This window comes from Convolutriloba macropyga, chromosome 7, assembly GCF_964194025.1.
Source record: "Convolutriloba macropyga chromosome 7, txConMacr16.3, whole genome shotgun sequence".
In the NCBI taxonomy this organism is placed as follows: domain Eukaryota; kingdom Metazoa; phylum Xenacoelomorpha; order Acoela; family Convolutidae; genus Convolutriloba; species Convolutriloba macropyga.
In genome coordinates this window covers 40,810,607-40,833,106 of record NC_134474.1, presented here as the reverse complement: position 1 = coordinate 40,833,106, position 22,500 = coordinate 40,810,607, and the positions used below count along the sequence as shown (strand labels likewise).

At 35.3% G+C, this 22,500-nt stretch overlaps 1 protein-coding gene across 1 annotated transcript in view; it reads right to left on the bottom strand.

Moving 5' to 3' along the window:
- Window positions 1-13,822: 13,822 nt before the first annotated feature.
- Window positions 13,823-22,500, bottom strand: part of LOC142342865 (mothers against decapentaplegic homolog 5-like) — a 130,636-nt gene continuing 121,958 nt past the window's right edge. The window contains exons 2-7 of the mRNA XM_075394500.1: window positions 22,145-22,288; window positions 21,809-22,072; window positions 21,416-21,655; window positions 17,484-17,855; window positions 16,902-17,040; window positions 13,823-14,243 (exon numbers count right to left, since the gene is read on the bottom strand). Of these exons, the coding sequence (XP_075250615.1) occupies window positions 13,982-14,243; window positions 16,902-17,040; window positions 17,484-17,855; window positions 21,416-21,655; window positions 21,809-22,072; window positions 22,145-22,280 (1,413 nt within the window). The 5' untranslated portion in view covers window positions 22,281-22,288 and the 3' untranslated portion in view covers window positions 13,823-13,981. The remainder of the gene's footprint in view (window positions 14,244-16,901; window positions 17,041-17,483; window positions 17,856-21,415; window positions 21,656-21,808; window positions 22,073-22,144; window positions 22,289-22,500) is intronic.

Below are 22,500 nucleotides of genomic sequence, written 5' to 3'. Positions count from 1 at the left end.
AGTTTAAATATATTGCTGAATGGAACTAGAAAATGAGGGACGCTAGAAATGTTCGTAAGGGAACATCAATATATTTATTTGTTCCGACCTCACTTGTGGGGGGAGGAACTATATACTCAAATGGGTTTTTTTTGTTCAGACAATTTTGGCCGAGCGATATATTCATCGTAGAGAAATGTGAGTAGTATCATTAAAAAGCTCGTCCGGCGTAAACTATGGAATTATAAAGAATTTTTTGAATTTCGATTTTTTCGAGGAGTTATAGAGGATTGAAGTTTTGTGTGAACACAGGATATTTGGCATGATTTTGTTCAATTTTAGCGTAATTTTTCTCTTTAATTTTCTTCTCTAAAGATCTCTTTAATTTAAAATATTGATTCAAAATTACATCTCATGCCACAAAATGAATCAATTTTGATTTCCTAATAGATGAAAGGCGATAAAAAAAGACTAGTTCTGGTCTCAGGGAATTTTACTATCAAAAAATTTGAAATCTATTTAAGAGCTTTTTTTTAGGAAAATTGTTCCTTTTTTTGTTTTCTGAAGTCCCCTAGAGACTAGTCACTTTTCATAACGAGGTTCCCTTAATGACACACCTGATTTGAAGTCTAATGAAGCTCAATGAACAAAAAATTCGTTTGCAAGGAATCGCTCGCGTTTTTTCTTGGCTTCGACTCTGAGTTTTCGTTATTTCAAATGAAAATTTGATTTTCTTTTTGGGGTTTTACTAATTTTTTGGAGTTCTATAGCTTAGACTTGTCAACTAAATGTGCAATAGGTTTCGTGATGAGCATAAAGAGAACCTATCTAGAGCTTTGAGAGGACAGCTAATGGCTGTTAAGACTTTAAAAACATTTTTTCGAGAATAATTTTTAACATTAACAGATCATAAACATTTTTTCGTGAATTGTAAGTCAGTCTCAGTAATGACAGTACCCCTTGCTTTTTACTACAAACAAAATTAAACTGGTTAGACGTTGTATCTTCTAACTATTTGTTATGTGACTTCAATACCACAAGATTGTAAATTTTTTAAATAAAAACTTTGGATATTTTCGTATTATTGGTTCCTCTTGAAATCTTATCATTTTATCCTGATATTGATATCTCCCTTTGGCATGGAGAAGACGTTCAATTGATCATGGATAAAGTTTTCAGAGAAGAAATTAAGGGTTTAAATGGCTTTGGTTTTTGCCTGTATTTGTTGTTACTTACATAGACATAAGATTTATCGTGATGTCTTATTGATTACCTATGCATCACAAATGTTGTAATCCTCCAATCGAGGCACAGTTGAGCTTATTAATTTGACTTCCGTTGAAAGCTATTGAATCTAATGGCTGTTAAGACTTTAAAAAAGATTATTCGAGTTTTTTTACATTAATCAATTTTAAACTTATTTTCGGGAATGGTAAGTCAGTCTCAGTAACGATCGAACCCTTTTTTTCTTTTTCAGCCAAAATTAGTTCAGTAAGTGGTTTTATCGTCTAACTATTGCTGTTGTGACTTCAATGCACGAGTTTTCACAACTTTTTTCCAAAATTTTTGGATTTACTTCGTAATTTTGGTTCCTTTTGTAATCCTAACAATATCTTTATATTCATAGTTGCATGGGCTTGGAGAGGACATTGAATGGACCATACAAAGTTTTCAGACAAAAACTTATGGTTTAAATTACTTCGACACTTTGTTCTCGAACTTTACATAATTTTTGGATTTTGCCCCTATTTGTTGTTGTTTTCAAAGTCAACGACTAATTGTAATGTCCTACTGGTGAATTATCAATAACAGACATCCTTGCCGTCTCAACGCTTCATAACTTTGCGACTTTATTAGCTTCCGTTGACAGCTATTGGATTTAATGGCGTTGAAACTTTTGTTTTCTCAAAACCTTCGTGGTTCTAAAGTGTTTGTTTATGTTTGGAGTCAAAATGTTAAACAGTAGAATTCCATTGCTGAAAATAATTGAATACAGAATTTTTTTTAAAAAAAAAGTTCATTTGATGGCTTCGACACTTTTCTCGCTCAATTTGCTTTTTTAATTTGATTTTTTTTGCCGGTTTCTTGTATTCTTTAGGTAGCCGTAAAATGCTCACCGATCTCATGAGCTTGCAGTTGATGGTTGAATGAATTAATTCACCCGCAACACTCAGTTCATAGCAAAAAGTCTTAAAGATTATATACCTTTTCAAGATTTTTAAGATTTTTTCAATTTTTTCAGTTTTTGTTGTTCTTTCCGTCAACTTGTAACTTGCCATCATTGAGAGGCCCAAACAATTCCTTGTATTTGCAAAATTAACACGTGTAACGATATTATGGCGTAACTGATGTTTATTTTGTAGGAAAATATGCGTTTTCATAAAGTTATGTGACAAGTGTTTTTCGCGTAAACTACAATCGCGTAATAGCAGATCCCAATGGTTTTCAAATGTGGCCCAATATAACTTATGTATTCAACCGGTATAATTTTAGCTGAAGTGTTTTCAATAGAAATTGAAACAAATATACGTAATATTCAGATAATAGCTAATGATTTTAATGGCTTCACTAATTTGTCTTTTCTCAAAGTTTGTACTTTGTTGTTCGTATTTTTTGAGCTTTTTCTGCATCTTTAGTCCGTTCCTGTGACTTAGACTAACCAAAGAAAGTTCCTATGCGTTTAATTATGACTTTCTAGTAAATTTTTCAAGAATTATTTTGTTAAAAACTAATGAAGTTAAAGACTAATAAAATAAATCGGTTTAAAAAATTTTGATTTTTGAATTTCGCCTCATTTCTTCTTTTCGTCGACTTGTGACTTGGTCTAATTAGGGAATCCCATCTACTGTGTTGTTAGGGAAAAGTGAATTTGTGTAGCTGGGGTTTTGTCTCATTGTAATTTGACGTTGTTAATCGGTGCTTTTAAATTTAGATATGAGTTTTTGCAGTGAAAATTTGCAGTTTTTCCTTTCTTTGTTGCTGTTTAACTCAAAATCGTTTTAATGTCAGATTGCGTTGTAATGAGGAATGGCATTATTTAATTTAATTATTAGTTTGGTTATGTAACGATTTTTTCAAAATCAAATATCTATTTTTGATTATCGCTTTGTCAAAAATGTAAGTCAAAAGACAGTTCAGTCAAAATATAGATGAGCGCGGGTCGGAACATCATGTGCAAACTCTCTTTGTTTAATTGAAAACCTAATTGTGGAATTTTTCATCGGCAAATGTTGATGCTATTTCACTCTGAAAAAAGCTGCTGAACTAGAAGCAATTATAAAACTCGATACCAGAAAAAGTTAAATCTTTTTTCGAACTGGTTAAATGATTTGTTTTTGAACAATATCCATTAGACACTGAAGGATTCGATTAGGCTTATTTGCTTTTAATTTTTATTTTTTTTAACATTGTTATTTTCGCATTTCTTATCTCAGACGGTAGTTTGGTTTAAAATTTAAATATAATTAAGCCTACGGAAATTTTAATCATTTTAGAGTTAAATTTTGTGAAGCTTTATTGTTGTCCTCAGTTACATGACAATTTACCCAATGCCATTTTAACCAATGCCAACTTACCCAATGCTCTTTGATCTTTTCGTTCCATTATCCGATGTTCGGTTGTGATAGTTTTATATCAAGTCCCACGTCCGATTTAATTATATACCATTTCATAATCTAATGTTTGGTTGTGATAGTTCCATATCAAGTCCCACGCGCCATTTAATTATAAAGTCGGCTAAATAGTCGTTCTGGTAATTTTAACAATATGGTAAATTAAAGTTGACTTTTGGTAAAATGGCAGGTTTATTATAATGGCATTAAGTTAAATGGCATTGGATAAAATGGAATCGGGTAAATTGTTCTGACACTGTTTTCCTCATTTCTGAAAAAACACCGAAAATTCCCCATTTTCTGAAATTTCACCGTGTGTTTGCATTACATAGTAGCATTGGGCAACATCCAAACATAAAAATTAACTTAAGAAAACAAAAAAAAGTCCACCAAGTTTGAAAGTGCTCACAAATTAGCCAGAGGGAAGACATAATTGCTCATTTGGCCTTCAATGCTCAATTTTTTTTATTTACATGAGCTAACTTTCAAAATATTAAGAAATATCAAGAACTTATTTCAATCAATTCAACAAAACTGATTTTTAGATTGAAGAAGCATTATTTTTTGTAGGTATTTTTAAGAACGCTAGGAAAACGCCAAAACTAAAAAAGCCACTACTTAATCGTTTAAAAAATTACTGAAAAATCGTTCAGAAATAGGCAAAAAAGTAAAAACGACTCAAAAGAAATTAATTTTAGACTAAAACTTGTTTTTGACTAAAACTTTTTTGTTTTCTTCCTAAAACTATTAGTTTTTTGTTCACTTGTACGTCTCATGCTGTCAGGGGACATTGAATTGAACCCAGGGCCTCATCTGGAAAATTTAATTGAGTATTCAAGTTACTTAAAAAACAGAGGAACAAGCCACTCGCCTTTATTTTTCCTTATTAATTGTCAAAGCTTGAAGAACAAGTTCGAAGAGTTTGCTAATTTTTTGCAAACAGCTCCCATTAATACGTTTGTCGCTGTAACTGAAACCTGGTTGGACACTGATTGTAACATTGAAAATAACTTTTTAACAGCATCGCATACTTTCTTGGGGAAATGTAGATCAGACAAAACAGGGGCTTCAAAGGGCGGAGGAGTAGGCATTTTTGTCCCGAAAAAATTTAAGGCTGATATTAAACGAAGCCTTGAAACGGTTGATGAGAGTTTTTTTGAATCCATTTGGCTTGAAATAACAGACCCTCTGACTGAAAAATTACTTGTTAACGTTTCTTATTGCCCAAACAAACGTCTTGGTGAGTATTTTCTTGATCAGTTAAGTACCGAAGTATCGGGGGCATATAGCGTTACAGATAACGTTATTTTGCCGGGAGATTACAACTTGAATTATCTGAACAATATAGAGAAAAGTAAACTAGATGTTTTTGCGTCAAATTCAGGATTAGAAATTGTTAACCTAAGGGATGCAACCAGAGGTACTGATAAAACATTTACACTTATTGATCACTGTTTTGTTTCAAAAGATCAGATAATTGCCTACAATGTCACAACAACCCCTTTTAACTCCGACCATTTTCTTGTTATCTTCGAATCAAACCTCCCATTGAAATCTCAGAGTGACAACATAATAACGATGAGAAGTTTTCGATTTTTCTCACGCTCTAAATTTAACAGAGATCTTGCCCTCGCCGAATGGTTTCGAATGTACCAATGTGAGAATGGCAACGATATGTTTGATTCATTCATCGATATTTTCGAGAAAATTGTTGAAAAACACGCACCAATTCAGAGTGTTAAAAAAAGGGGAGAAATTTCTAAGAATTCTAAGCCCTGGTTAACACAAGAATTGAAACATTTGATTGCCCAAAAACATTTTTTGTTCAATAAATGGAAAAGAAGTCCTGACAGTGAGACGTACAGTGAATTTAAGCGCATAAGAAACTTAGTTAATAGGAGACTAAGGGAGGCGCACAACAATTTTTGCATCAATTTCTTCCAAAAACTACCAACAAGCAAGGAACAATGGAAATTCATTAAACAAAAGACCATTCCGAGTGAAAGAGTTGTCAAGGTTGATGAAATCAGATTAGACAGTGGTGAAATTTCAAGGGAACCAAAAAACATTGTCAATTGTCTAAATAGAGCATTTGCTAATCTAGGAGTTTTCAAAGGTTCAAATATTGCTTGTAAATACCCTGATAAACTTAATATACCTGAATTCACATTCAGAACTGTGACTAAAAAAGAACTTTATTCAGTCATTGACTCGCTTGACGATAACAAAGCGGCAGGACCAGGTGAATTCTCAATTCGACTCATAAAGTCTGGCAAATTAGCTATAGGCGCACATCTACAGTTCGCCTTGAATCAGTGCATTAAGGAGAATGTTTTCCCAACAAAAATGAAACTAGCCTATGTAACACCAATTTTTAAAAAAGGTGATAAGCTAGATAGCACAAATTATCGACCAATTTCTGTAACTCCGAGTTTTGCAAAAATTTTTGAGCGCCTCCTCCTGACTCAGATAATGGAGTTCATTGATAAGCATAAAATTATAAACAAAGAGCAATTCGGATTTCAGAAAAAAAAGTCTGCAACAGATGCAGTTCTAGAACTGGTTGAAACAGTTTCGGCTAATCTAGATAAAAGCAAAGAAACTGTGGCTATTTTTCTAGACCTTGCAAAAGCATTTAATTCCATTTCGCATAACATTTTCCTGAAAAAAATTGAAATGTATGGTTTTTCCCAGGAAGCGAAAGAGGTATTGTTTTCATTTCTTGCCAACCGTAGACAAAAGGTAAAACTTAATGGCGTATTCTCTGATTGTGAAATTTTGAATCACGGTGTGCCACAAGGAACTGTTTTAGGACCACTCATTTTTCTTTTATATGTGAACGATTTCTCATCTAATATAAGCACAACGGAAAAGGTAATTCAATTCGCAGATGACACAAGTATTGTCTGTTGTGGACAGAAAGGTAGCTTTCATGGAAAAGTCACGGAAATTTTACAAAAAACAGAAGAATATGTAGAGATGAACAAACTAACTTTGAATACAAACAAAACCGAATTAATCTTTTTCTCGCGCGATAATTCTGATTTCGGATCTATTTTTTACAAAAACGAAGTTCTCACAACACAAAAAAGTTGCAGATATCTTGGTATTCAAATTGACAGGAATCTTAGTTTTGAGGAGCAGCCGAATAAAACCTTGAAAAAGATGGCTCATGCTATAAGATCAATTTACCTTATAAGACATCAAGTTCCCCTGAACGCGCGCATTCTTCTTCTAAAATCACTTGTGCTTTCGGACTTATCATTTTCGGCAATCTTTTTTCAAAATTTATCTGCAAAAAACCTAAAACGCCTTAACCGACAGATTAACTGGGGTATAAAGGTGTGTTTTCTACGCAAAAAGTATGACAAAGCGAGAGATCTGCTAATCCAGACAAAAACCCTACCAGCTGAGCTGATAATAGCGAAAATGTCGCTAATTAAATTTTATTATGATATCGCTAGGCCAGAAAATCCTGAAAATTTTCACGGGTATCTGAGTCTTCATCAAAATACTCGAACAAAACAATTCAAAGTTAGACAAAATGCCGAAACAAGCTTTGGAATGAATTCGATTGTTCGTCAATGCGTACAAAAATGGAATAAGTTACCACATTGGCTTCGGTTGGCAAAAAATGGAAAAGTTTTTAAGAAAACGTTGAATGATTTCTTGCTCTCACAACATGAAAAAATTCCTTTGAATAGTAACGTAGGAGCTTTTAAAAGTTATTTTTATTTTTAGGAAGAAAACAATCGAAAGAAAATTTTAAAATGTGATTCTTTAAGAAGATTGTTGATGTTTATTATATTATTTTGTTTGAATGATTTGAATTATTTTTTGTTTCAGGTATATTTAACCGTATGGTTATAATTTTAATTTACTTGTTGCAAAAAAAAAAAAACCTTACTCCATGAAAATTTTAGTTTGATCCTTTAAAAACTTTCATTTGAGTCGTTAGTGGTTTCATTTTACACATTTGACGCATTTTTTTAAAAAAAATCTGATATTCAGCTAAAAAAAATCGGATGAGAATCAGTTTAATTTTGCTTATTGAAACTCACTACTCTTAAAAACAACTACTCAAAGTCAAACAGTCGCAAACTAAACGTGGATGTGCTTAAATTCTTTTGAGCAGCCAAATTTAGTCACAACGCTAACTTCATCGCCAATATGTTAATTTAAAAACGCTATATGACAAATTGTAGTGGCTCAGGGAAAAGCGGAAAATAACCAGGACGCACAATTAGAAATTCAGGTCACACAAACCCCAATAAAGATCTGAATACGACCTAAACCCACAAATACGAACCAAATTCAAAAACTGGAAAAGAATAAGGGACCGACTCAAAGTAGATAACATGCGCTTCGATTGTGGTGCTAAGGGGTGCCTGGTAGTAATATGACTGTAAGAGGCGGATGAAGTGAAGAGGTGCCGGAATAGATCAAGGGTCAGGCAGCAAGTGGAAGGGTTCTTTGGGTGCGTGGCCACATTCGGGTCAGCAGGGGATTTAACAGTTTTCAAAATAGTCTTTTCGACAAGAAAGTTACGTCATTAACTAGTGTGCCTAAAATATGTTTTCCATATGTTTCCCCCCCCCCCCCCCCCAATGTTCAAGAACGCAGACGTCAATATTCAAGCCAATAAGTCGTGATTAAATATCCTCCAGCTTAAAGAGACATGTAAATAACAATAATTCTGCGTCTCAAAAATACAGTCGAGCACCAAGTCTCTTTAGTCACAGAAGTCACGCAATCAAAATTAGCCTCAGCTTTCACTTTGCAGCAATTAGCAGGATGACGAATTAACATTTACTTTTTTATCTGCTCAAAATTATTAAAGTGGTCTAACTTACGAAATTGGGAAGCTCATACGAATATTCAAAAACTTAAAAGCTATTTTTTACCTTCTTCAGAGTTCAGTCGGCATAGTTGGAGCCAAGGTTTAGTCGAACCCATTAATGTTCTCAGAATCTCACGTCAGATAAAACGACAGTCCCTTAATTTTTGAGTTATAGATAACGAAAATCAGATGGAAAGTAGGTAGCATTTGATAACGTATCCAATGTCCAAGGAGCCAAATGTCAATAAGTCATGCGTTTTGTGGAATCTAGTGACATAAACGTGTCTCCACCTTTCATGATTCATTTACCACTTTCAGCGCTGGAATTTAGTTAAGCAAAACGCGGAAGTCAGTTACTTATATCGTACTTACGGCTTACATTTTCTCACGAGTATTCACGGATAAGAGTATCTCATTTCCACAACTTTGAACGTGTAATTAGCCTAAACTTTATTCCCCAAATTGTTTCGTAATTACTTGTGACCAAATTCAAAGACTTAATTTAATTTATCTTGTAAAAACTTAATCTCTCAATCCACAAATCATACCGAGCGGGAAATTTATGAAACAATTGGGGATGAAACAATTCGGGGAATGAAGTTTAGGCTAATTACACGTTCAAAGTTGTGGAAATGAGATACTCTTATCCGTGAATACTCGTGAGAAAATGTATGCCCTAAGTAAGATATAAGTAACTGACTTCCGCGTTTTGATCAACTAAATTCCAGCGCTGAAAGTGGTAAATGAATCATGAAAGGTGGAGACACTTTTTTGTCACTAGATTCCATAAAACGAAAAATTTATTGGCTTTCTTTCATTTCGGTCTAATTGACTCTATCTGTAGTTATATTGAAAGAGCTTCTTATATTGTGAAAATTTTTAAGTTAGGGCGTGGAAATGAGTGACGAAACATTGTCCAAAGTTTCTACGCTAGCCCCAAACACCACGAAAAATAGAAAAATATAGTTTTTTCACACAGCTGCAGCAAAAGTTTCCATCTATAAGTTTAAATATATTGCTAAGTTTACCAGCTAACCATGCAGGCTCCCAAGGCTAATTTAATTATATTTGAAATGGTACCCGAATCTCTTTGAAAATGGTAAGAAACGATCGCAGAAATTTTGTCTTTAGTTTGTTATCCAATAAGTAATTGTGCCAATTATGATGGTATGAAGATCTCGTAAAAACGAATACTTTTCGCAAGAACAGATTGCTACTTGGCTAATTTGCTAAAGATTACTTAATTCAGTTAATTCAAACACAAGGTGCTGGCTTGGAGAAAGGGGCAGTCAAGTGTCTGGAGATGTTTAAACTTAATACTGAGAACTATTGAGACCACTCAGAACTCAAACGGAAGAAGAGGTAAAGGTCAATTGAAAACAAAAACAGATAGGCAAAAACCTTGAACTTTTTCTAAAATCTGCCAAGACCAGCTTTCCATATAGAAAAAAACGTGCAACAAAATAGCAGGCAATGAAAATCAGATCTGATATACACTCTAAAGTTTAAACCTTGATAAGAAATTAAGCCTCTGTGCTCACCTTGAAACTATATTCAACAAAAAAAATTGAACAACTGACTAAGGTCGGACGAATTGCCCTCAAAAGATTGGTGAGAGGTTTGGTTTGCTAGGCATGACCTTAAAACTTAAGGTTAGGGAGAGGGGGCAAAAAAGTAGGGTGTATCCAAAGTCGCAAAATGTTCCTTCACACCGTTAATTTACGCCTGCATAAACTTGATGTTGCGCTATGAGTCGGAGGGGCGTCAATGGGTCGAACTATGCTTGAATTTTTCATCAACAATCGGTGAATCGCACACTTAAAAACTAGTAATGCTCTAAAAAACTGCTGGGTGATTTAATGCCCTCGGGCCATTCCATTTCATCCCGTTTTTCAAGACGTCACGAAATTTGTTGGTAGACAAAGAATATCAGTAGAAAGAAAATTCGCATTAGAAAGACTAGTAGAACTAAGGCAATTGTTAGCAATTATGAAATCAAAGTTGAAGTCATGAACAGTTATGCTTCAGTTTCAAAAGTATATAGAAGCAATACTCCTCTTGGAGTCGTAAAAAGAGCAACAGGACTAATAATTGCAACAAAGTTTGATTGAGATTAATTTTAATAAACAGCTAATTTTAATAAACAAAAATCAATTCTTAACATCCCCATCTTATCTCAATGCGTGAACACATAGCCAGCAGATTGTCGGCTATTAGCAGCAAAACAGTGTCTAGACCAGTAGCTAAGAGACCAAAGAACGAACACAAGAGAATGCACAGCGCAAAAAACTATCTGAAATCTCTCCTCAATTTTATATCAAAATGAGAGACGTTCGAAAGCACATTTGAATCCTTCAAGCGAGCTAGCGCCTTTTCGGAAAAACAACTACGAGATCATTAACGGCCTCTGCTGTGGCTCCGCGGCATTTAAGATTTTCAACTCCACGAGCAATTAAAAACCAGTTCAGCCTGGCCATTTTTCTGTTTTCAAGCGAAGAAGCGGTCTGGGTAAGCTCTCTTCGAGTCAAGTTGAAAATTTTGCGCTTCGTTGATGACTAACTGTTGAAAAACTGTTTTATACAAAATTTTTTTGTGTTGATGGACAGATTTCGCATATTAATATAAATTGAAAAATGAAAATCTGTCACACGTGTTAAATTGAGTAAACAGATTCTAAATCTACTGAAGAACGGGAGAAGCTAAGAGACCACTGAATTAGGACGAACTGCATGCCAGTTCCTACTTTGTTTGGATCACAAATCTGAACCCTATTGAGAACAGTATATGACTATCCCAAAATCAGCGCTCTCAAGCGTAAAGAAAATCTTATTACCTGACATATTGAAATCATTTATTAAGCTGTATATTAGTATATACCAGTATATACCATTTTTATAATGCGAAAAATACCAAAGATTTCAATCAATTGTGATCCAATACATAAGCGTATCTATTTAGAGCATGATACATGATTTTCAACATCCAATACGCATTGATTTTTTATTATACAATTCACATTTTTTTTTCAAATATCCGGCTTGAAAATCAAGGCATCTGCCTGTTGTAAAGAGTGTATACATTGTAGTTTACTACAAACTTGTTATTAACTAATTCATAACTTCCTCAAGTTATTGTTTTGACGGGATACAAACAGGATATAAACAGCATCATAAAGGCACGAAATCATCTCATATGTATAATGTTAGTCGCAAATTTATGTAGTAATAGAAGAAATATAATACTAAAGTATGGAGGTTGATAGTAGAGCTATTGTTTATTTATCATCATCAGCATCGTATACGGTTGTTTACAACAGCAATCTTTGTTCACTGCTGAAAAAACAGAACATCTCTACGCATGAATATTCATTTTGTTTGTTCTCTATTTTGTAAAGTAAACAATTCAAAATATCCCCAAAGTGAAGACAAAAAGCAACTTGGGAACAATAGAGCAAAGCCAATTAAGACCAGGTGAAACTATCCTTTCATACTTAAGGATACCTTATAACAAATGCTTCACTGCGGATAACTCCTGTGCTTTTTCGCTCAATTATGCTTTACAAATTTACTTCTAAAATAGTGAAATTTTTCCTTCTTTCATTCGTGTATTAATTTCCCCGTAACCCTTTTAAAAAATTTTAGTTAACAGTCTTTAAAAGCATGAAAATTTTCCAGGCAATTTTAAAAATCTTTATTAAAATTTTTGCTAGCTTTGATGGACTTCAATTTAATAAATTAGGGAGCTGCATTTTTATGAATTTTGTTCATAAGTAGTGATATTTTAAGCGACATTTGTTCATACAATGCAACAACCATGAGTGAGCGCACGCTTACTTATATATCTACAGGCATTCAAGTCACTCTTGGGCCGACAAAAATTAATAAAGTGAGGCGCCAAAACTTCTCTTTTATTCTTTTACTCTCCCCTTGTTATGCATGTCAGCTTGAATCATTAAATGCCTCTAAGGGGACAAAGTATATTTATCAAAGTCTATAATCACCTGGTTCTAATCAACGTATATGACCTACGCTATTAAATTAGACTTACTATGCAAACACCCAATCACACTTACACCATGTATCGGGTGCTTAATAACTGCTGAGTTATTATACTAATAATTCCACTTAAATACCTCATAACCCTTACGTCCGAATAGTTGTGACAGGACTAATTATCAGATGAAATATTGCAAATAATATCCTTCCTATTTCCTTAAAATTGATCAAAATAGCAAATTTGGCGTCTAACATACTAATGACTACTCCTATGCTACCCCTGTTAGGAAAAATACAGGCACTTAAATATTGACTAAATCTTGTTTTTGCTGACGTTTTAGTCCTAGTTGCCTTTTTCTTTTCATTATTAATTCAAGACTGAACGCACTTATTTGTGTTGTTAACAGCTAACAAGCATCATCAGATTTTTGACTGACTGGTAAAATCGACGTTGTGTTTATACAAATAATATTAAATCAGGATACAAACAAGACTGCCAAAAGGTACAAATGAAAACATGAATCAACATGTGAACAAATAGAGATGAAAATATTATACATTCCAATCTTTGCTAGGTGGGCATTTACTTAAGGTAAAGAAAAGTCAATTAAATTGATTGCTTTCTCAAAGTGTGATCAGAAATGTCCTGCTAAAGGAGAAAGGCTTTAAACGTTTGTTTATGACTCAAAATTGGGGAAACACAACTGTGTTCGGGCTCTGAGGGAGGGAATAAAATTAAGTAAACAATCATCTTTTCCTTGAATGATAAAGAAGACATATCTAAAATAATCACACAGAATTTACCGACACTTTTCAGGATCTATCTGTACCCCACCCCCACTTTAGTGAGCATGTAATAATTTCAGTGTAGGGTGCTCAATGCGTATTATTTAACCACATATTATATAAACAACCGCTAGACCCACCAGATATTCTGCTAAGGAACCTGCTCCTATAAAGCATATATTTCAAGTCTCAACGAGTGTCATAAACGGCAATGGTGAGGGGGGGGGGGGGTGGTAGACTCCCGTTTCAGCAGCAGTCACTACAGCATGACCAAATAAGGTCATCGACTAATATAAATGAAACCTAATACAAACTTATTTGCATAACAGAAGCACACAGCGTTTGGACATTATCCATGCATGACAACAATTGAGTTCCCATCTCGGGGGGTTCCACGAATCATTGTAGGGAAGGGAGTTTAAAGCTAAGTTCAGAAGATGAGTTACAAGGGCATTAAAAACATTCAAAAACAAGTCGGGATCTTTGTTCACCAACACCCGCCACAAAACGGAAATCGAGAATTGATTCAATCAAAACTTAATTCTTGGATCCATGTCCAAACTTTGATGGCCTGAGCCAACGTTCAAACGCTTATACCTATAACTCTTGACAAGCTGTGAATGATCATACTGAGGCAGTAAATAGGAATTTTCCAACACCATGTGAAAACCGATCCCGAAGAAAAGTAACTTTATGATAACAAAAGAGCCTCTGTTTATTAATATTATCACAAGTGATGTCATTAAATTTGCCATTACAAAGAGTATCCGTTATGAGACAGAAGAAATCGGATTCCTGGGAGATCCCATCTGAGTTAGGACTTTGTCCAGCCACTGGAGTGGACCATGAAGGTGGATCTCTATCCAGCAGGGAGTGCTAGTGACGTCTTGACGGTGGTACTCGGCACCCCATCCTTTTACAAAGCTCATTCTTATCGTGCACATCTTGGTCAGCTCGTAGACTGCCTCAAAACCATGGTTCACTGAGTTCGAGAGGAGTTGGGCGAATTCTTGGTTGTTGAAGATTTTTAGGCTGAAAATCAAACACCTGAGATAATACTTGACAAGACGAAACAGTCAGATATGTAACTGAAATTGCGCAAACAAATACCCAAACATAACTGACTTTCTTCAAATATATTACGTCTATTTGAGCTCGAATCTATTGCAGCCTGCTTTAGTTGGGGAGGGCCGAGTAACTGAATTCACTACCGGGGGCTTCAAATAACGTCATTAGAGGTTACTATATATCACTGAAACAACTACCGAAATTGACGCAATTACGAAGTAAAATTGCGCAATTTTCATTAGAATTATAGCATTGAACTGCCACCGCTTATGCCACCGCTTATTTAGATCACGCAAAACGAAGTCAAGGGTGTAACAGTTTCTCGAAGACAAAACAGTCAAGGAAAAATTTAGCAAAAAAAGACAAACACGTTAAAAATAATTGCTTCAAACTTCGTTCGACACCAATTAACAATCTACCGCGCTAAAAGGAAACATAATCGACTAAATGTCGGAAGAATTGCTCTCGAACGACTAGTGGGAGCTCTAATCAATTGCAGCCTGCTTCAGTCGGGGGGGGGGTGGGGGTGGGGGGGGGAGAGGGATGGGGAGCCAAAATGAGACTAAGAAGTTCAATAGTGGGCTTCAAATAACCACATTAGAGGTTAAAATATACCACTATTAAGATTTAAAGTGAAAAAAGGCACTAGTTTCGGCGCACTTTTCATTTGACTTTTAGTATTAAATTGCCGCTAATTGAATTCAGCTGCTTGAAATTGATTGAGAGAGAATTTTAGATCACGCGAAACGCAAAGTCAAGGGCGTAAAAGTCACTCGAAAAGTCAAAATTGTCAAGCAAAAATTTTGCATAAAAAAGACACACACCTTTACAATAATTGCTATGAACTTCGTTCAAGAGCTATTAAACAGTTCCTCAAAAAATGTTAAAAACTACTTAAAGACAACATTTGTTAAACGGAGCATATTGACCAAATTTTGGCGCACTGTTATTCTAATTTTAGTAGAAAACCGCCAATTGAGCTGCTTGAAAATATGAATGAGAGAAAAGAACGCGAGACAGAGAGCCTAATTTCTAGCACATAAATCAAAAAGTCAATCAAAACACAAATCCAGTGAAACAAAATTTTTGCATTTAGCGCACGTACGCGCGCCCGAACACACACGTGCGCACACAAAAACAACATCAACGTATATAAACAGTTGCTTGAAATTTCGTAAGAGAAATTAAGGAAGTTATCAATAAATTTATTGTCTTTTAAAATCAATCAATAAACAACTAACCAACGTCTGACGAACTAACCTCAACCGAGTGGGGAATATAGATTATGTATGCACAAGGCTTGAGGTCTTGATTTAAGTCTGACTAAATCTAAGACACTGAGCTTAACAGTGATAACAATTATCATAGATTGAAAACTCAGTGCAATAAATCTTAATGTCCGGGCTTCACCTGTTTCTTATGGTATAAACATAAACCGACTAATGTCGGAAGAATTGCTCTCAAACGACAGGCGGGTTGAAAAACATTTAACACCGCCGGGATCCCAACCATTGTCCTACAGATCCAGTACCAGATGCACTACCCACTCGGCTATCAGGCCCTTATTGATGATATGCCGTCAACTGATTTTATGCTGCAATGGTATCTATGAAATACGGTTTTCAAACCAAAAATCTGTCCTATTGCGCATACCGTTCAACAGCTCGACAATTGCAGTTTCACAAAAGCAAATAAATGTACCCCAAAATTTTTTCAAACTAATTGATTTCAACTGTCAGACTGGTAACAGTAGCAGACCCAGCCATTACTAATGCTATGCGATTATGTTATTAGACCTTATATAGTCCACCAGTAAACATACCCGGCAGATTGCCGGAAAATAGCCGCCATTGATTCCATTAAGCATGATTGGGATTGAAATAACAGAAGATATTGAAAAAAAAAAGATTTTTGTACAAAAACATTTTTTTAAGTCGGATTTATTTTGATGGCATTTCGTAGTTGAACATACTTCTGTTTCTTAGAGAGAGGCTACAGGGGCTCCTATCAATAACAATAAGCATTAGAGATGGTAAATAAGACTTATAGGAACGACGTTCAAATAGCGGGCATCTAAAATTGGGCTTTATGGGTTTATCCCGTTTCTATTTCTGACATCCATTTTTATACTGACTCTGTTCATTTTGAATTGCTTTGCTGAGCAACTGATGTTCAAATTCACTTTTAGCAGAATGAGAGAAGAGAGAAACTAGCCTAGAGAAGTCAAAAAGATTTCACGCAAAATGTTGAAAAGGCGGCAAAATGAGGTAAAGCGAAACATTTTTTTATTCGACGAAGTAAAAAAAAAAAATAGGAGCGCTATAATAGCCGGCTGAGAAGATGAGGGCGGCTATTAAAAACAAAGAGATGAAACCAAAATCAGCGCACTTTTTATTCGACTTTTAGTTGTAAACTCCAAACAATTGAGCTCAGCAGCTTGAAATTCTGAATGAGAGAGCAATCTAGATCACCCAAAAATCAGGAAGTCAAGCGTGAAGTCACCCAAAGCGTCAAAAGAGTAAAGCAAAATTTTGCATAGAAAACATTACAATAATTGCATAAAACTCCACTTTAGAGCCATTAGTTTCCTAACTGGCCAAAATATAACTGAAGAGGACATACCTGCAACCGGGAGGTATTTTACAGACTGTTGAGGGATGGAAGTTGTGGTGGTGGTTGCAATTTCTACTTTGCACAAATATACTACTGTCACTCAGGCACTCTGCAAACACTTCACCGCCCACGTAGTATAAATGCACTCCTGTAACACAAGCCAGTTCATGACAATATTACCAACTTTAATATCTCCATGAAATACATCTCTATGTTTATTAAATCACGCAGTAGCAAATTTGAAAGTGAAATCTGCGGTGCCAAAATTTCCTATACACAGAAAGAAGTTGGACATAGCCACCGACTTCGGCAATTTTAAATTTGATCAGGCGCTTCAAGCAGGGTTTCGTGATTCTGAAGCAGTAACTCAAAGCTCTGGCTTAGCATGTCAAATAGCTACGCGGTGCTCGATCGACGTCCGATGTTCTTCTCAGCGACTCCAAGTAGTTAAGTAACTTATATTTGATTATAACGCTTAGTCCAGCCTATTGTTGACGCGCTCTCAATTTCTAAAATTGCACTTTGAGGTTTTCCTCAAAGAGGTTATGGAAATAGTCAGAGCACATCTGCTGAGTCATCTAAGAAACGCACCTTTGCCAATATGTCGTCTCGTATTCTCAATAGTCGAATTTCTGTTAACGTTTGACAGTAATCCGAGGCAAAATCGTTCAGGATTTGAAGGCTCAGTAAATCCATCTATCACAATACTCGGTCTGGATGCGTGAAAAGGTTCGCCCACTCTGTAATTTAACTCATAATAGGCAATAGAACACCACCAAGGTGGTTCCTGATAGTTGACCGGGGTTACTTCTACCGGCATATTTCCAACTCCAGCTCGATTTGCAGCAGCTGCAGAATGCATTGGGTGATGGTTGATCACGCCACCTTGTCCGCCTTCTAGCATTTGTTCAATGCTTGTCTTGTGCTCTTCGTTTCCAGACATATAAGCAGACTGAGGGGTATCTAAACAGATGAAAAATAATTAGACGATATAATTAGCTGCTGCCTTTGATCAATGACACATTCGGCTTTAACAAACTCCAAATCGAAGTGGTTTTAACCTCTCCGAAAACTTGTCAATAACAAAGTGCCGACTTTTCAATACTTCTTTAAAAAACAAAATGAAATTTCTCATAGCAAAAAAATGTCTACAGACAATTCTTGAAAGCAAATGAACAAGATATTAACATGGATGCTGACTCACATGTGTCGTAATTAACTCAATTCGACAAAATTTGCTTCCACTAGATCCAGTTTTTAAAAGAAATGAAGAATCTTGTCCGTATTTAAACACACCCGGCAGATTGTCGGAAAATAGCCGCCGTTGATTCCCATAACAACGATTGGGATTGAAAGAATAGAAAATAATAAAAAAAAAAACGATTTTTGTACAACAACATTTTCAAAGTGCGGACAATTTTGTGAACATACTCCTGTTTCTTAGTGAGAGGATACAGGGGCTAGTATCAATACCAATAAGCATTAGAGGTGGTAACAAAGACCTATAAGAACAAAGTTCAAGTAACGGGCATCTAAAATTCATGGGTTTATTCCGATTTTTATACGGACTCTGTTCATTTTGAACTGCTTTGCTGAGCAACTGCAGTTTAAAACCACTTTGAGCAGAATGAGAGATGAGTGAAACCAGAAATGATTTCACACAAACTGCCAAAAAGCCTGCAAAATGAGGTAAAGCGAAACATTTTTGTTCGACGTAGTAAAATATAGCAGAAAAAGTTCAGATTTACAATCCAAAGAATTGAATTAACTAATGACCCGACAATTCATTTTACAGAATGAATTGAATAAACTTATGACCCGACGACTAACATTTTTACAGCAACATGATAATAAGAAAGTCAACGAAGCCATTAAGAATTTTTATCCATGTTTTAAGAACTCTTAAAAAGCACTTTTCTTTGAAAACATTAACTCTATTTGTCCTTAAAATGAGCACATAATAAAACAACCTTGTGGGAATCAATGACAGACGAAAGCAAAAAAGAGGCAAAAAGAAGCAAAAAAAAATTGGCAAAAAGAAACTCCGAAAACCAGTAGCGCCAAAATAAGAGAACCTGATAACTACCAGTCAAAGCCCTTAAACACAGCATATAATAAACTATAAAAGTCATAAAATACTTTTAAGCTGTTCTGATGGCTGAAAAAGGGACAATAGAACTACAAATGAAGGCAAGACTCACTTATGCCTTTTAAAATCAAATGGTAACTAAATGGAAAAATTAGCTAAAAGTTGGAGCCCATCAATTGTATCAATTTAAGACGAATTAAAAGGCCAAGACGAATTTATTGTTATTTTAGACGAAGTGACCAAACCCACAAGACAACCAAACACACTAAGATTTGTTTTTTAAAAAGCAGGTGTCAAAATTTTAAAAACGATCACATTGAACTCAAGCGACTAATTAGTTTTACCTATTCCTCATAAGCAACCGATGAAATCTGCCATCATTGATACAACTTGATAAAACAGCATTAGGCACAACCGATACTCAAAATGCAAAAATGAATTAAATGATTTTGAAAATGAAAAACGTAAAAGTCAAAGAAAAAAGCAGCTGAAAACTGAAGCGAATAATTCGATTACTTAAGGCAGCCTTAGCAACCAAGGAGACTTATCATTAAGGAGACTAAGAGATTAGACATCAAATTAAGCAAAAAAATCGCAAACACAGAAAATTCCATATTTCTTGAAAAGGAAAGTTAAAGAAACTATCAGCTTTAAAGAAAAGCAACTAATATGATTCAAAATAATTCATATTAGCATCCTATGAGACTTGTATCTACAGTGACTAAAAGATGAGACAACTGTTAAATACAACAAACACTCTATAAACCAAAAAAAATCGAGAAAAATATTCTGCGAACAAAGAGTCAAAGTCATTGAAAACACTAGTCGTAAACTCAAACACTTAATTGGATTCATTTATGCCTCAAATGATTAAATTCAGCAGTCAAATTTGACTTCTCACTGTCGTGAAAAGCCAAAAAAGTGAACCCATTTTACAAAAACACAGCAGGACAAGTCCTGGATTACAATCCAAAGAACTTAATTCACCAATGACCTGAGAATTCACAATTTTAGTTTTTACAAAATCCAACTAGCTTTTACAAAATTTAGATTTTACAAAATCTAAAGACATTCTACAGAGCCCATGACCCTATAAGGGCGAAAATCAAGACAAAATTGACTACTCATCCTTAAAATAAGAACAAAATATAACAACACCGAGGAATTATTGAACATCACAGCAAAAGGAGTCAAATCCACAGAAACCTCAAAAATCAATTCGGCAAAAATTTTTTTGAAAGTCAGTGGCCTCAAAGCCAGAAAACCACATAACTACATGTCAAAATCCTAAACCACAGCAAACCATGAAACTCTAGAAGTCAGAAAATGCCCTTAAGCAGTCTTAATGGCAGAATAGGAGCACTTCTATTTTTTTTGAAAAAGTCTCAAAACCACGATAAAACTTTTGGAAAACAATAAGTGTAAAACTGACAGAAATCAACACCTACGCTCTGAAACAGCTAACGTAATTGCCAAGAGCAACCATGAGACCAGACCTGTCATTAATAAGACTAACAGATAAGTAAAAAAAAAACTTACCAATAAAAATGGTCGAAGTCATAGAAGCATAAGTTTTGAACAGAAATAGCAATATCGATTGAATTACCCCCAGATACCAAATAGCAATCTAAGAAACCTGCTCGCAATGAGATTAAAGATGAGGCAACAAAAAGTCCACCAAATACTAGCAAAACTCCAAAATTAACTGAAAATGTTTGAAAAGAAGTAGTGTTTAAGTCATGAAAACCACTACCTGTTAACGCAAACCTTTAATTATGTTTTATGTTCTATTATGTTTATGCTCATAACTCATTAGCAGTCAATCAGACCTGTCATCAATGCTACTAAAGTAATAAGACCACAAAATTAATTAAAAAAACGGGGCAAAAATCAAATAATCACCAATATTTTATGACAACACATTGTGTCAAAGTGATAACTAGCACTAACTGCCCTTTGATGAAATCTAAAAATTGCAAAAAGGCTTAATTAGAACACATGTGCATCATATTAGAAGCACTCAAGAGGAAAAACACTGAAAACAGCAGTCAAAATGCCACATGTGAAAAAAAATTCGCTAAAATTTCTTCAAATACCATCTCACTCCACTTTAAAGGTACTAGGAAAAAGTCAAGCTTCAGACCAACTCTTTTTTTCGCTCCCTTTACTACTCTAACGTGATTAAAATCACCACTCTAATTTGACTTCTCGTTGACGTGAAAAAGCTGAAAAAAGCGTAAACACATCTTAAAAAAAGACCACACCAATACAATCCAAATACATTGGATTGTAAAAAACATAAATAGGAGCGCTATAATAGTCGGCTGAGATGAGGGCGGCTATTAATAACTATATATTCTAATACACAAAATATCAATTATACTAATTAATACCAAACAAACCTGACTTCTGCTGCACGAGATGGAACTCTTACCCGATAAATCATATGGACTAGTTGGTCCTGCAGCAGTGGCAGTTGCAGTCTGGCTTGGGCTGGACGGATTGCTTCCAGAGGGAAAGGGAGACATATTGAAAGGCATGGCCGCTGACTGATCTAAGCCAGTAGCCGGAGGAACACCGCCAGGTCCAGGCTGGCCAAAGGGCACACTTCCAGGCAAAAACTTATGCGTTGGTGGAAACTCACTGTATCTGGGTACCAAAACTGGGGGAAGAACTGAAACAACTCAAATTTAATCTCGTCTGCCAGTCGATAATAATTATTAAATCATTGCTCCTTGTGACGTTTGAGTGGGTACAGATTGCAGTCTTCCAAAATCCAGGCCATGATTGACCGATAAAGCTACCTGCTCATCAATTGTTTACAAACCTGGCGTTTCGACGCGTTTGTAGTGGTAGGGATTTATGCAGACATCATTCTGTTTGCTGTTGAAAGGAAACTTGCATATATCCAAGGCCTTCAACTCATGGTGAGATTGAAGGTCTGGCCAGCGCCAAACCCGACAGTAAATAACGTGAGGAAGGCCCTTTCTGTGAGAAACTTGAAGACGCCCATCTAATGAACGAGGGATTGTCACGCAATTGCTCGGCTCCCCAGGACGACTGAGCGCGCGCTCCAGGTCTTCAAAGGCTCCTGAAAGCACCAGACATATTAGCCTTCATTTTGCAGTTTATTCAGTAGCTTATTTTATGAGTTGCAACCTACCTTTCTGCTTTTTCAATTTCTTGACAAGAGCATCAACAGCTTTTTCAGCCCACTTCTCTTCCTCGTCACCCTGCTTCCATCCGAGCAATCGTTTAACGGCGGGACTTGTGAAAGAGAATAAGCTCGCCATTGTCATTTCCTTCTGGAAAGAAATCAAGATCTCATGGCTTTCTTTTCTAGGGTTTTTCCATTGATTCTCTCACTCTTGACTATTTATCCCCCATTATGGTATAAACATTTTCGCGCCACTAAGATTGGCGGCTATTATTCGAAACACTTGTCTTCTACAAATAGTTGCAAGATTAGACAGCTTTATGTCTCCAATTTTGTAATATTTAGTTCTTTTTTGAGGTTTT